This window comes from Coturnix japonica, chromosome 6 (genome assembly GCF_001577835.2).
Source record: "Coturnix japonica isolate 7356 chromosome 6, Coturnix japonica 2.1, whole genome shotgun sequence".
NCBI classification, from domain to species: domain Eukaryota; kingdom Metazoa; phylum Chordata; class Aves; order Galliformes; family Phasianidae; genus Coturnix; species Coturnix japonica.
Genome location: NC_029521.1, coordinates 16,747,998 through 16,761,551, shown reverse-complemented (window position 1 = coordinate 16,761,551; position 13,554 = coordinate 16,747,998). Strand labels below are relative to the sequence as shown.

At 41.9% G+C, this 13,554-nt stretch overlaps 1 protein-coding gene across 13 annotated transcripts in view; it reads left to right on the top strand.

Annotated features, from left to right (window-relative positions):
• Window positions 1-13,554, top strand: part of SLC16A12 (solute carrier family 16 member 12) — a 29,151-nt gene that overhangs the window by 9,852 nt on the left and 5,745 nt on the right. For 7 of the 13 annotated variants that reach the window (XM_032445251.1, XM_032445249.1, XM_032445250.1 and 4 more), the window contains 4 exons: window positions 1,075-1,188; window positions 9,307-9,501; window positions 11,015-11,118; window positions 12,235-12,378. In XM_032445251.1, coding sequence (XP_032301142.1) covers window positions 9,407-9,501; window positions 11,015-11,118; window positions 12,235-12,378 — 343 coding nt within the window. In that variant the 5' untranslated portion in view covers window positions 1,075-1,188; window positions 9,307-9,406. Of the gene's footprint in view, window positions 1-1,074; window positions 1,189-6,344; window positions 6,487-9,306; window positions 9,502-10,869; window positions 10,975-11,014; window positions 11,119-12,234; window positions 12,379-13,554 lie in introns of those variants that run through there. The other 6 variants (XM_032445256.1, XM_032445254.1, XM_032445257.1 and 3 more) reach the window with 3 other exon arrangements.

Genomic DNA, 13,554 nt, shown 5'->3' with positions numbered 1-13,554 from the left:
TGTTTGGGTGTTTTATGGGATGTTGGGCAGGCTGAGTTGGTCTTGTGGTCGTAAATGTTTTGCTGTTCCAATGGGGAGGACTGAGTTTAATGGGAAGGAATAGAGCCTTTTAATCAATTCTTTTGTGACTGGTTCTTAGAGACATTTCTGTTTTTTTGTTTTGTAGATAACATCAGTCTCTTTCTTTCTTTTCCCCCTTTTTAAGTCCTTTAACATTTTGCCATTTATGGTCTCTCTTATCGTGGCTGTCTAAATGCAAGATAACTCCCTAATGCCATGTCTTGCTGCTCTGTATGCACTCTTCCTCTCCTATAGCCATCTGTGCCTTTTCAGTGTAGCCGTTGAAGAGAAAAGAAAAGCATGATACAATGTGGTGATACTGGTTTCCTGTTTTCCTTCTGTCTAATTCTTCCTAATGCAGCTCAGTGTTCACTTCTGTAGTACTTCAGCCCTCCCTGCTTACAAGTTGGATTTTCTGCCACAAGCCCCCCGGGTTTCTGTTGCAAAGGTGCCTTTCTTGTCCTTGGTCTCTTTAATAGTTAAGCCAATCCCTTACCTCTTGTGGTTGGCTATTTCTTCAAGCATTCTATCTAGTTACTTCTCCCCAAGTTCCTTGAATGTGAACATAGAAGTGTTTGTGAGAAAACTTGCTCTGACATTTTGCTTGCTGACAGTTCGGTGTGTGTATGGAGTTGATGGGATAAAAACTGAGGAGCTCTACAGGAACACCAGAAAAGTAATAGAAAGGAATTTTTAAATGGATAGAAATCTGGAAAGCAAAAATAAAACATTTGTAACAGGGCAGGTTGGCTTCTTGTGCTTCACTTACCAAAAAAACTCCATGTTCTCTGTGAAGAAAAAGTTATCCTTTGACATAAAACTGGGAAGCTGTAGATCTGGGCTGCAGTAATTAGAAGTACACCCCTAAGTAGCATGGAAAGTTCTTGCTGGTCTTTCCTGCAAATGATGTAATCAAGCAGCTGCATCAATATGCACTCGTCAGAGGCACTTTTCTTGAAGCTTTTAAGATTTCCTAAGAACTAAAAGAAGTTTCTGGATCTGGTTGAAATGCAGCTTGGAGAGGCCGAATGGAAGACTGAGCATGAAGAATGTGCTGATCTGCTGAAGACGTGTTGGTTGTTTGTTAACTTTCAGAGGATTTGATTTCACTAAGACGCTGTGTTACTGGTGAGTAGATGCATTTTTACACATCGTGCGTGCAGTCAGTCATGTTCTTCCTCATCAGAGAGAGGTTTACTTTTTATAGCTAACAAAGTATCATTTTTTTCCCTTGACCTCCATCTGTTCCCTTGTCTTTCAGAGAAGCGTTTGATGTTTCCTTCCCAGCTTGGTAGCTTCTGTGTTGTCATTTTCAGAAGTTTCTCACTCTTAGAACATCTAGAGTGCAGTGAAGGCACGTGCTTTCATTTTATCCTCATGGCAGATAAAGTCCTGGCTTCCCTTGGGCTGGTTAGGAAGTCTATTGTTTCCTGATAATCTTATCAAAATAACATATGATTGCTCTCAGCTGAACTAATTCACATATGAATCATTTTGTCTTCTATTAAAATGCAGAAGGCCTTGGTAGCAAATATGTCTGCCTTTATCATATTGGATACTGATATTACTGACCAAAGGAGGAAAATTTTTATATTGCAGAGGGCATTTTAGACCAGAGTAAGACTGGCCAAGTCATGACAGCTAATGTAAAGTAAATGGGGGTGTCACCATTCCTGGCAACTCTTTTCAAAAACTAAATGCTGGCATTTAAGGAGAGGTTTGTTAATTTGAATCGTAGAATTCTCAGGTTGGAAAAGACATTGAACAAGGACCTTTGGCTGTAGGTCACCCCAGCTGTGAGGCTGAGCAGCAGGATGTTCCTGTGAGGCTGAGGCTTGGCATGGGCTTGTCTTTTGTGCTTCCAAAAGCCATCGGTTCAGTGTGTTCAACTCTTAGAATAAAACTGGGTGTGTGTTGCCTGGCTACCTATTTTGCAATGTGTGTATTTGACTCATTCACACGGTGTTTGTGTTGTACATGATACTGCTCTCACATTTAGGTGGTTTAAGGTTAATTGGAATTAACCTTTCAAAATATGTATCTGTATATACCACACATATTTCCCTTAGTCAAAGATTTCCTTCTATTACTGCTGGAGATTATAGTAGTGCAGTATGTTATGTACAGTAATTGTATATTATCCTTATTAAAAGTAAACAAACAAAAAATAGAGACATTGAGATTAAAATAGAACTATCATAATTTTACTGGGCTTGTGGTTTCAGCTGTAAGCCTTCTAAGAAAAATAATGGTTCTGGTTTCAGTTTGGTATCATATGGTGTGTGTTGTCCAGTAGAAGAGCACATATGGCATTAAGGATCCTAATAGGTTTCTCTCAAAATGTAAGCTTGTGTGAGTGAAAGGAAATAGCCTGCCTTGCCTTTTCATGCCTGGTTAGTTTCTGCAAACAAATCCATATTGAAGGAAAATAAAATGAATTGCTGCTAACAGCAGCCCTGGAACATCAGGCAAATAGAGGCAGTCTTCTGGTTAACTTGTTCGGTACGTGCAGAATTTGTTTTCTAAAATGATCATCAGCCTTCTCATTAGAAAGCAATGCTTTTTGATTGATATCTTGAGAACTATGAGTGCAGATGTTATTCATCTGAGCGATTTTGGATCCCTCTTACCTAGATGTGGAATGCGGTGTGCAGCGACAGTAAAAGAAGGCAAGAGCAATAATTTCCCCAAACAGACTACTTGACAGTCTGCAAAATCTGTCCTGTTCCACATGTTGCATGGCAGCTTTGCAGTGGTGGTAAAATTATCCTGAACATGGAAAAATTAATACAGCAGCTGCAGGGAAAAAGCCAGCTGAAGACCACTGAATAAAAAGCCTTTTCAGCATTTCCAAACAGCCATGGTCATATATTAATATTTGTTTAAGGGCATAATGGTATATTATTAAGTTCCCGATCCAGATTAGCTCATTTCTCAAACCAGTAGCAATGGCTCAGAAAGTGACTAGAGCATCACCTACTTAAACTACAAATGAGAAATGTTTGACAAAATGATTAATCACTGTTATGAACACCTTAACATAATAAAAGAATAATTAGCATCAGATAATTGTGTCATTATCTTATGCTCCCCCATATACTCCTGGCCTAGCAGACAATAAATATTTCTGGTAGAGCTCTGGACACACCATTTGGTTTAGTGATTTCTGGCAAATTGCACGTGTGAACAGCTCAGAGCTGTGAAGCACTGATGGTGGGTGGCAGCATGGCTCTTCCTCTCCCAGAGTTGTCAGCATTGTGCCACTCAGCAGAGCAATGACTGATGGGCTCTTGTGTCCTTCTGCAGCCTTTGCTTCTGCCATTTCTTCTGTGTTTCAGCTCTGAGTACCTTCACTCTTGTACTCTTGTATAAAAAGATTTCTCAGCTCCTGCCCATTGTTTGCACTGCCCCACTCAGCTACACACTGCTTCAGTACCTCCCTCCTTGACTTGCTTTTTTAGCATCCCTTTACTTTCCTTCCTGCTTTCCAGGCCCCACATCTATGCTCCAGTCAGTCTGTCCTGTTCAGCAGTTATGTCTTCTCCACAGGCACAAACTCAAGCAAATGAACAATGTCTGCTGCTCAGCATCCTGAGGGATGGCAGTTCATGCAACTGTACTCTCACATTTTGTCTTCTCTATCCTGAGACATCTTGGATAGCAAACTTTATTAAATATGGGTGTGATGCCTAGTATCGTGACCCACATTTCTTGATTAGAAGTCCTGAAGCACTATCAGAATATAAATAGACTGTTCATGCTGCTTTTATCTGGAGTCACAGGGAAACCCTTTCTAAGATTACAGGTTACAAATGTGCAGAGTATCCAGATTGATTAAGATACACTACACATCAAAAACTGGACAAAGGATGAAACACACAGGAAAATCTGCTGTGGTAATCTTCTTGTCTTAATACTGTGGCAGCAGTTAGAAATAGGGTTTATTTATTTGTTTGTTTGCTTTGTTTCTAGTACAACTCTCTAAGTGAATTTCAGGTGGGTAATAACCATTTGTTGAACTGCTGGAGAGGAACTGAGTTTGCGGAGATATACTGAGAAGGTAACTGTGTATTCTGCTTACATATATACCCATAATACTCAAGATTTCTGGTTCACACAAGGAGGATTTCAGTGGAGCAGTCTGCCTGTGTTAGGAGAGCATAACATTTTGGCTGGACTTCAGGCAAAGCCACCATTAAGCAGAGGGGAAAGCTGAGGATACAGAGTGGCAGCCTTGAGATGCTTAATGAGGTATTTTTATTTAGGCACATAGAGTTGGAAGGGACCTCTGGGGTCATTTTGAAACAGGAAGTCATAATCCTGCGATTCTTGATAAATGCTCTCAGCAGAAGTCAAAACAAGCTGTTATTTTTCAGTTAAATAGCTGACCCTGGGTGCAGAATGGGACAGCTCTTCTGTGGGAAAAATATACCTGATTAGAAATAACCTATGAATGCCAAGTAATGTACAGAATTAGAGTTCATTTACTTCCCATGTATGTAAGAACACCTTGGAATTGCTGCCAGACCACTGACTGAGATTCCTACCATGGTGTGCAACTGCAAGGGGTTAAAAAGACAAAAGGAGGCTGTTTTTTAGGCCACCCAGCTGATGGGCAGTTGTGTGTCTGTCACCATCTCCTGTGTCCTATTTGAATGTGCTCTGCTGTGTTTGGTGGTGTGTAGGAGGTGGGTTAAGGGGCTGGCATGCCTGTGGCTGTTCAGTGGGAAAGGAAGGTCTGACCCTGTGTGGTGAGACACCTAGGACAAGGTGGTGGCATAGAGAGGGTTGTTTCCCTTTTTTGTCTTTCCTTTCATCTGCTGCTGAGGTAAAGCCATTTCTGTAGAGCAGATCTACAGTTACAGATGACACCATCCATGATCATGCAAGGCATACTGAAGAAATGAACTCTTTCAAAGCATGGGAGACACTAAACTTTACGTGTCTCATTGTCCACTATCACTGAATATGTACAGTGTTTCTTTCTGTTCTCTAACATTTTAGTGTTCTCTCACACCCTTTACTGCTCCTTCAGTGCTATGTTTGTTTTTCTAACGTCATAGTTGTATTTTTTATTAAAGATACAGCTGTTGAGGGAAGGGAAAAAGAAAATGAGAGCAAGAGGTTAACATGAATAAATGTAGCAAAGACCTACAATTAGTTTATGCTCGATAAATCCTAAAAGACAAGTAAGAAATACAGTAAATCTATCCTAGGGAGCTATGAGAATAGGGCAACTGGAGGAAAATATTAGCAGTAGCCTGGAGGTACGTGAACAGGGTAATCATAGCTGGACCCTTACCTTTCACTCTAAGCACTAATGGATTTTCTCCAGCTGTGCTTAGGCTGCTTTCTACTTCATAAATTTGCCCGTACAAATGTTCTCATAGTGCCTGTGTATGTTGCTGTTCACAAGAAAAACAGAGTTCAGATTCCTCTGTGCGAGTGAACCTGCTGTGGGAGTGTGGCCAGGTGCTGAGACATAGGCTGGTGTGAGTTTCTCAGGCTCAGCTCCACTGTTGTCACAGTGAAAGCACAGAAAGGCATGTACAACATGTGTGTTTGTATGTAGTTAAATTTTGCACTGATTCTGAGAGAAAGTTCTTGTCCTGTGCACATTTCTGTATTGCCAAACAGGTATCTATTGGTGTGTGGGATCCTGTGTTTATTTACCTGTTGCATAGAATGAGGCCAACCCCTGAGGGATGATTAACTACACAACATATATAGCAAGGGTCTTCCGCACTGCATGGTTAAGACAGAACGTGAGAGCCAGCCAAGGAACAGGGGAGATAGGAGATCACAAAAGGAATGGCCTTTATGTCTCTGTGTTCATTAGCAGAGGCTACAATCTGTACTGTTTATGGCATAGATAATTAGGAAATAACATTGGGGCGTAAGCCAGCAAAGTTTTCTAACTTCAGCATACGCTTGCTAGGATGTCATACTGAGTATTCATTAGTGTCATGCAGCAAGAAGAAAGGTAATTGTTTAACTTAGTTCAGTGGCTGTAACACAGTACTCCCTGAAATCAAGGGGGTGGTTTGCACAGATCCCACTATGGGTTTTCTGTTGCTGTGTTTGCCAGACATCTCTAATGTAGCTGTTTTCAGTTGCTTGTAGCCTCATTTAATGTTTGCTGTTGGTGTGTGTGTTGGCAGGGAGGATTCTGTGGGAATAAAATTGACAAATGATCATGTAACCAAGTACCTAATCTGTGTTTGCTTAGCTTGGTACGTCATCAAACTCTTCACAGGTGTGCTTATAAACAACTAAAACGCAAACTGGGGTCTCACACCCTACTGAAAGTTGTCTGGGAGGTTAGGCCAGGGACCCAGGCTGAACTCCTGGCACTCAGCTATTGCTGTGTATTTAAAAATGAATTGAGACTCTCAGATTGAAGCCTGTAGACTCCTCTGAAAGATGGTATGTATATTTTTTACTTTACTGTACCATGCATAATAAATCAGAGTTATTGTTATCTCTTCTGGCATTTCTGGAACTTCCTTTTCCACTCTTAATAATCAGAATTTGAAATGCAGTTTCCATCCCTCCAGGGGGGATGGTGAAATATATTGCTTCAATCCAAAATCCAAGATGCTAAAAGGTGCTGCAAAGTTACGTCTGGATTGCGTGAGGTCCATCTGGGATGTATCATGTGCCAATATACGCTCCACCAAACTGTGTTATTCCTGATTGCCAGTAAAATGTCAATGGCATTTTATCAGTATGCTGTTAATTCGAGCGACTGGCATGGATTTTCAGGGATTGTTCAATCACTCTGGTATTTTGAACTTAACAGATTAAACTTGCAGTAAATCCACTTTTGGGGTCTCTAGTGTTGGCTATGAAGTGTGATTGCCGCATGTTACTTGCTCTCTTGTTCAAATGAATTTGGTAGGATAATGTTGTAATGTGAGGCCTAATTGCCAAACCAGGGTGTAACAGATCTGTGACAGCCTGGCTTCATGCTAGATTGGCTACCAGCTTTTTTGTGACTAGATTAGAAGTGGATACCCACAAAAATGTTGCATTTTGTTTTCATCTATGTAGACAGGGAAATGGCTATTTCCATCATATTGCACATTTTGTTCTTGTCATTCACTGATCCAGGCTGAAGAATCACGTAAGGACACAGCCTTCACCATCAGATAGCTTGTCAATCTAATAGCTGCATGTATTTAATCAGCAGTTGTTGCTTGGAGCTATACAGAAAGGGGTGGATAACTGACATTACTAGTTTTCAGTGCATGAGAAGTATGGTCAGCTCACAGATTTGCAGCACATGCTGGAAAGCAAATAAAGAATGTGAGTAGCAAGTAGCAAATCCATGGATGTGTCTTCCGTGTCACGCACCTGGAGCCCTGTAACTTCTGTCTACATGCTTTTTCAGCTTCTGTAACAGTCTCTTAGCATAGAATTTGTGAGCAATGCTATTCTACTTTGCCTGCACACATGCTTTCTTTTCTTACTGCATTAACCAATCTATTCTACCTTTTGTCCTCAATTTGTCCGTAAGGTTCCTCACGAGAGCATGTTTTGTTTTTGTCTGTTTCCAAACATAGTGGGATAGGAGGGTGTAGGTATACACTGGTCCATGTAGTGCTGCATGTCTGTGTTGAAGTGAATAGGTAAGGTCTAAAGCTGAACTTTACATTCCAAGGAAGAAGTCACAAGGCTTGTGAGGAGGACAGTGATCATTTGTGCATCTAACAGGCTGCTTAGAATGTTCTGTCAGCTGCCAAGGCAAATTTAGCTTCATACTGAAAAGTTGTGTCAGAAAAGGAAAACTGTCCTGGTCACTGCTCTGGAACTTCACTGATCTTTTACTTGCTTGAGTCCTAGCACTTGAATACCTCAAAGACAAAGTTTGAAATGTTTAACTCACTTGGATCTTGTTTACTTTGTGTGTTTTTTTCTTATCAGCTGTGGGAATGAACTTGTAAAGACCGCTTCCAGCTGGGACCCTTTACCCTCACTTGGGAGCATGCATGAGATACCAGATTTGGGTCTGCTTTCAAAAGCTCTGATAACCCCAGCTGTGTGTTTGTTTGATCTTTGTGAGCTGCTGTGACCACTTCTGTGTGATCCAAAACACAGCTCTGTCATATGTCCTGTTTGAGACCTGACCCATTCTTGAACTGTGAAGAAATGTGCATCTCTCCAGAGCTTTGTGGAAGTGACAAGTGAAACAGGTTGCTAGGATTTTCTTTCTATCACCTATGAGCTCTCCTGTAATTGATTAATGCATGTTAGTTTGGGATGGTACTTCAGGCTGCAGTGAAGATCACTCTTGTGCTAGAATCTGTATAAACAGAGAGGATAACATAGACTTTGCAGAGACTTCAAAATACTATTTAACTTACTATGAAATGGATGTTTGGGACAATAGAGGAGGAGAGAGTTATAAAGAGTGTGCTAGCTTATGTTCTGATGCTTGTAGTTGGCTTAGCTTAGGGCTTGGAATCACTGACAGCTTTATACAAATATTTACTTACAAATAAATACTAGCAAATCCTATCATACAAGGAGAGAAAACAGAACAACCATTTGTCTTTCCAAATACACTCACAGAGTACAGGATTCTTTGCCTCAAGTAAAATAAGTGAGAGTTTGCTGTCTGAGGAGCAACAGGAGCAAATAAACTGTACACGAGGAATACACAGAGATGGTTATATCTTGGTAGCCCTCTCAGCTTAAGTAGTTGGATGGCAGTTTCATAGAGTTTTGGCATCTTTTTATGGGTGTTTTTGTCTGCTGATAGGAATACTGTTTCAGACATGGCTGCTTTAAATCACTGCTTGAAAGCGTTGACATGCACACACTGGTGTGAGGTGGCAAAGGTTCAGGTGCCCCGTACTACAGCACAGACATCAGCTTTTGGACTCAATTCCCGCCTTAGCAAGCTACACAAAGGATAAAATCTATTCCCTCAAACGTGAATTTTGCATTAAGCAGTGTACCAGAGCTGCCTTGATCAGAGGCTGCAGTTTGAAATAAAGTCCAGGGACTGGTGTGTGGGGCTGGAGCACTGCAGCACCCAGCAGCTGGGTGACTTACACCTGTGGGCAAAGGCCTGCTGTGTGATAGGGTGCAGCTGCTGATGTAAGATACCACACGTGAGAACAAGTTCTGATAACTCAGCCTTTCTTCTAACAGATGTTAATACCTTGTGTCTAGAAGGAAAGCTCACCTTTACATTTCACAGCTCTGTACCCTGACTGTTCTCTGCCTGTTTCTTTGCAGATGGCGAGCAGCCCCTGGGCTCACCTTCCCTGGTGTGTGGTGATGGGAGCCAAACAGCAGCGCTGAGGGGAGAGGAAGAGAAGCATCAGCCTGCGACAACATGGCCCCGCGTGCTGGCCCACCTGATGGTGGCTGGGGCTGGATGATCGTGGCCGGCTGCTTCCTGGTCACTATCTGCACCAGGGCTGTGACGAGGTAAAGGGGCGGCTGCTCAGCTTTGGCCTGCTGTGGTGCTACCTCTTTTCTTCTTTCACGTCAACAGTATTTCTCAAAAGCTGAAAGAATAGGAAGAGACAGCTGCCTTGCACAAATGTGTTGTGTATGTTTGGGGTGATATGGCTTCTACAGCTGCTGCTGGGTTGCTTTGTTGTCAGCAGGAGCCCGCTCCCTGTGAAGGTGGACATTAAGCTGTGTTAAGCAGAGACAGGCACTCTGGTGAGGGAAATGCTGAGGCAGCAACTTCTTGGCCAGGCAGTGTAACACAAACACAGCATTTCCTACTTCACATTCACATCTCGTTTAAAGTAAAACTGACAGGTGTAGGAACATGAGGAGCTTGGAATAAACATCACAAAAGGGACATGTGAATGTTAACATGGTGGTAGTTTCTTCTTGCAAACATACTTGTTCCATAATGACAGAAGATTTCCCAGTGGATTTCTTTCCCTTTCCACATATGAAATGTGAAAGAGCATGAGAAATAATCTGATGAGTGTTGAACATCTGGAGAACATATGAAAGTGAAATATATGCAAGAAAAAAGATGAAGATAGTGACCATCCATGGATTACAGGAGAAAGAAAAGAGAGGAAAAAGGGATCTCCTCTGCTGCTTGGGGGCTGGAACAAAACCCTGCAGCCTTTTATCTGTTCCCTGCAGAGGCAGGTGAAACACTAGTGCTTGTGCAACAGGGTGGAGTAACCACACCTGGAGGTGTTTTAAAGAAGAACTGGGAGGACTGTTGGTTCCTGTGGTAATTTTGTCCTCTTGAAGGTGTTGCTTTGCACTTGTTACCATTTTTGTACTTCCACATGTAGGAACATGTACCTATAGGCAGTGTTGGTTCTACAGGTGCTATACCAGACCTGCTCTGCTTGCATAGGCATGAGTACTATTTCAGTGAGCAAGCATGTAAGTCAGGAACAGTAGCTGAGCTTTGTGTACATCATTATGTAGCTATAAATTGCTAGTGATAGTTACAGCTTCCGTTTTATTTCAGTTGAAAAATGAATTGTAAAAATCTAGCAGCAAATACCGCAGTAAGAAATGTGGTGTTTAATGTTGATAATCCCTCTGGATTAGTCTGACCTGTCTGAAATATGTTCTAAATCAGCCTGTCTAAGCCCCCTGTTGGGATCATAGCTGGGTGCCACTTTGTGATTCTGTTGTTGCCAATGCAAAGTGAGGATTCTTTCCTGCTTGAATCACAGCAACGTAGGTATTTTACATGGAATTCTGTTGGGATTACTAAACTTGCATGCACCATTTCATGTCTTGTGTCACATACATTAATTATCTTCATTTCCAATACCCCTTTGCAACTTTAAAAATATCTCCCTCCAGTTGGGATCCAGGCAAACCACAGATTTGATTGTTGTTGGGGCCTGGAGAGGACCTTCAAGCAAGTTCTCTTTATCCCTGAAGTATGAGACTATTGCTTCCTGAGAGGTAATCTTCAACAGTTTGGTGTTCATATTTTCTTCTTTAGGTGCATCTCCATTTTCTTTGTGGAGTTCCAGGCATATTTTGGGCAGGATTATGCCAGAACAGCTTGGATCCACTCCATTGTCGACTGTGCCACGATGCTCTGTGGTGTGTATTGCATTTCTACAATTAGTGTGATTGCTTTTTCTTCATCTCCATCTGTTTCAGGGTCACTCACCAGCCAGTGCAGTAGGCTGGGGAGGATGGATGCTGTGGACTCTCTGAGGTCTAGTATATCCAAGCCTTTTCCCCTAGTGTAGTTGAGCAGGAAGGGTGTGCCTTCACACTAAAGAAAAGAAACAGAATTTTGTTTTGTCAAATGATCTAAGTTTGCAGAAATGTACAAGGTCTAATGGGACAAGCTGTGTTTGAGAGCTGCTAACTGAGCACATTTCTTTTGTCTATTGATTGGAATCATATTTGGGAATTAGCACAGGCTGTACTTTTTGCCTTTGGATCAAGTCACATCCTCTTCATTTTAGCTAACTTGTGTTAACAAATGCTATTTTCATTTAAAAGAAAATTCTGTGCTACTACGAATTACATGCATCAGTTCAACAGTTGTATTGAATTTCTCAGGATTTTACTTCAAAACTGTGCAATTAGGTGGAAATACAGGACCTGAACCTGCTGTAGAAGGGTTAATCTACGGCCATTGCCTTGAAGGCACAGGGACACAGCTGAAACAAGACACAGCAACAGGGAGGGAGAGAGCTGGTGATGACATTCCCTGGTAGAGATAGGGTGATCTGGAAACTGTCATTGTTGGAGAAGTGCAAGGCAAGTCTGGTGGCTCTGGGGGTGGTCAGATGGTGTGAGACCTCTTCCATCTATGTCTGACACAGAGCCCTCAGAAAGGTTGCTTGAAGTTATCCAGGGCTGAAGTACAGATTGCAGGTTGAGGAAGGTCTCTGCAGTTGTAAGCATGGATTAAAGAACAGCGTGGGCTGTTCTAGTTGTTGCTATGGCCTCCCCTGACCCCCAAATCTGCAGAGTAGTTGTGCCACACAATGACTTTGATCTGCTGAAAGAGCTACTGTAAACTTCAGTTTTATCCCAACTTCCCGGAAAACAATTCTAGGTTTTTGATGCTCACCCCATTCTAGTAAGGGAGGCTAATGAAAGGCTATCCCGATCACTGTTTTGTCTGATTTCTCTTGATGATTGTTGTGATGAACTGTATCTGAGAACCTGCTATTAACTGCCATCTTTGTTTCTTTGAAGCCCCGCTTGGGAGTTTAATCAGTAATCATGTATCCTGCCAAGTTGGTATCATGCTAGGAGGGCTGCTCGCATCTGCTGGACTAATTCTGAGTTCCTTTGCCACCAGCCTGGAGCATCTCTATTTATCATTAGGAGTCCTTACAGGTAGGAGACACTCACCTTCTTGGTCCAGTTGGGAAAGCAATGCAGGAACATCAAAATAGACGGTCCTCCCTTCAAAGAGGGGCAGTCTTTCCATGGGATTGTACCACACAGCAACTTGTTCACCTCACTGTGGAAGGGGAGGTTTGGCTGCAGTCATTGGGTCTCATACAGTCCAAATATGGCATGCTGCAAAGCATGTTTTTAACACTGCTCCACTGAGCGCTATGGATAAAGCTCTGAAGTTCTGGGATGTTGGGAAAAACTTTTGCTGCAGGTGATACTCAGAAATATTTCCTCTTTTGCCTGTGATTTGGGAGGAGGTTGTTATGGTGGGAGTTCTAGAGTGCCCCCCAGATATCTGCAAATTAAAAATAACATGTAAATCAAAACAAAATGAGTAAGTGGATGAATGCCTAGTACCTCAGCTGCTCACTTTATTTTTATCTGCACTACATTCCTTTTAAGAAGCAGACATATCTCTGGCTAATAGTATTGCTGTAGCAGATCCTCTATTTGCATTCAGGTATGGTGACAGCAGATATCTTTGCTCTGTCCTATTTTCCTGTGTTTGTCATGCACAGAGGAATATGAGAGGTGCCCATGGTCACACTGACATTCCTTCCTCATTAATACTGACCTGGTAGCCAAGGTGATATAAGCCCTTGTGTTCGGTCCCCTGCTGTTTAGTAATGAGGTGGTGGAATTACTGTAGTTCACATGCTGCCAACAGCTTATTCAATAAGGATTTCTTCTCTTTTGGTTTTGTTTTGTTTTGTTATAGTGCATGTAGTTCCTGCATTACAATGTTAATCTTTCGACAAATGTGTTCATAACAAAAAAAGCTCCTTGTGGCTCAAAAGGACTGTGCCCCATACTACCCTAATGCCACTGAGGCTTCCTTAGTGAGAACCATGGTGAATATTTGGTGAAAAAGCAATTGTACTTTGTAGATGGGGTTGTAAGGAGTCCATTCCATAAGCAGTTAATTTCTAATCTGTAGAGACTGATTAATATAGAGATAACTGTTGCTAAAGGCTGGGGACGATGCTCCAACATCAACAGGTGGGAAAGTAACTAAGAAAAGTCTTAAGTCTGTAAAAGCAGCAGAACTGTGAAGAGTGAAACAGAGATGGCAAATTGACTGGTGAGAAATATCAGAGCTCATTCTAAGAAGTA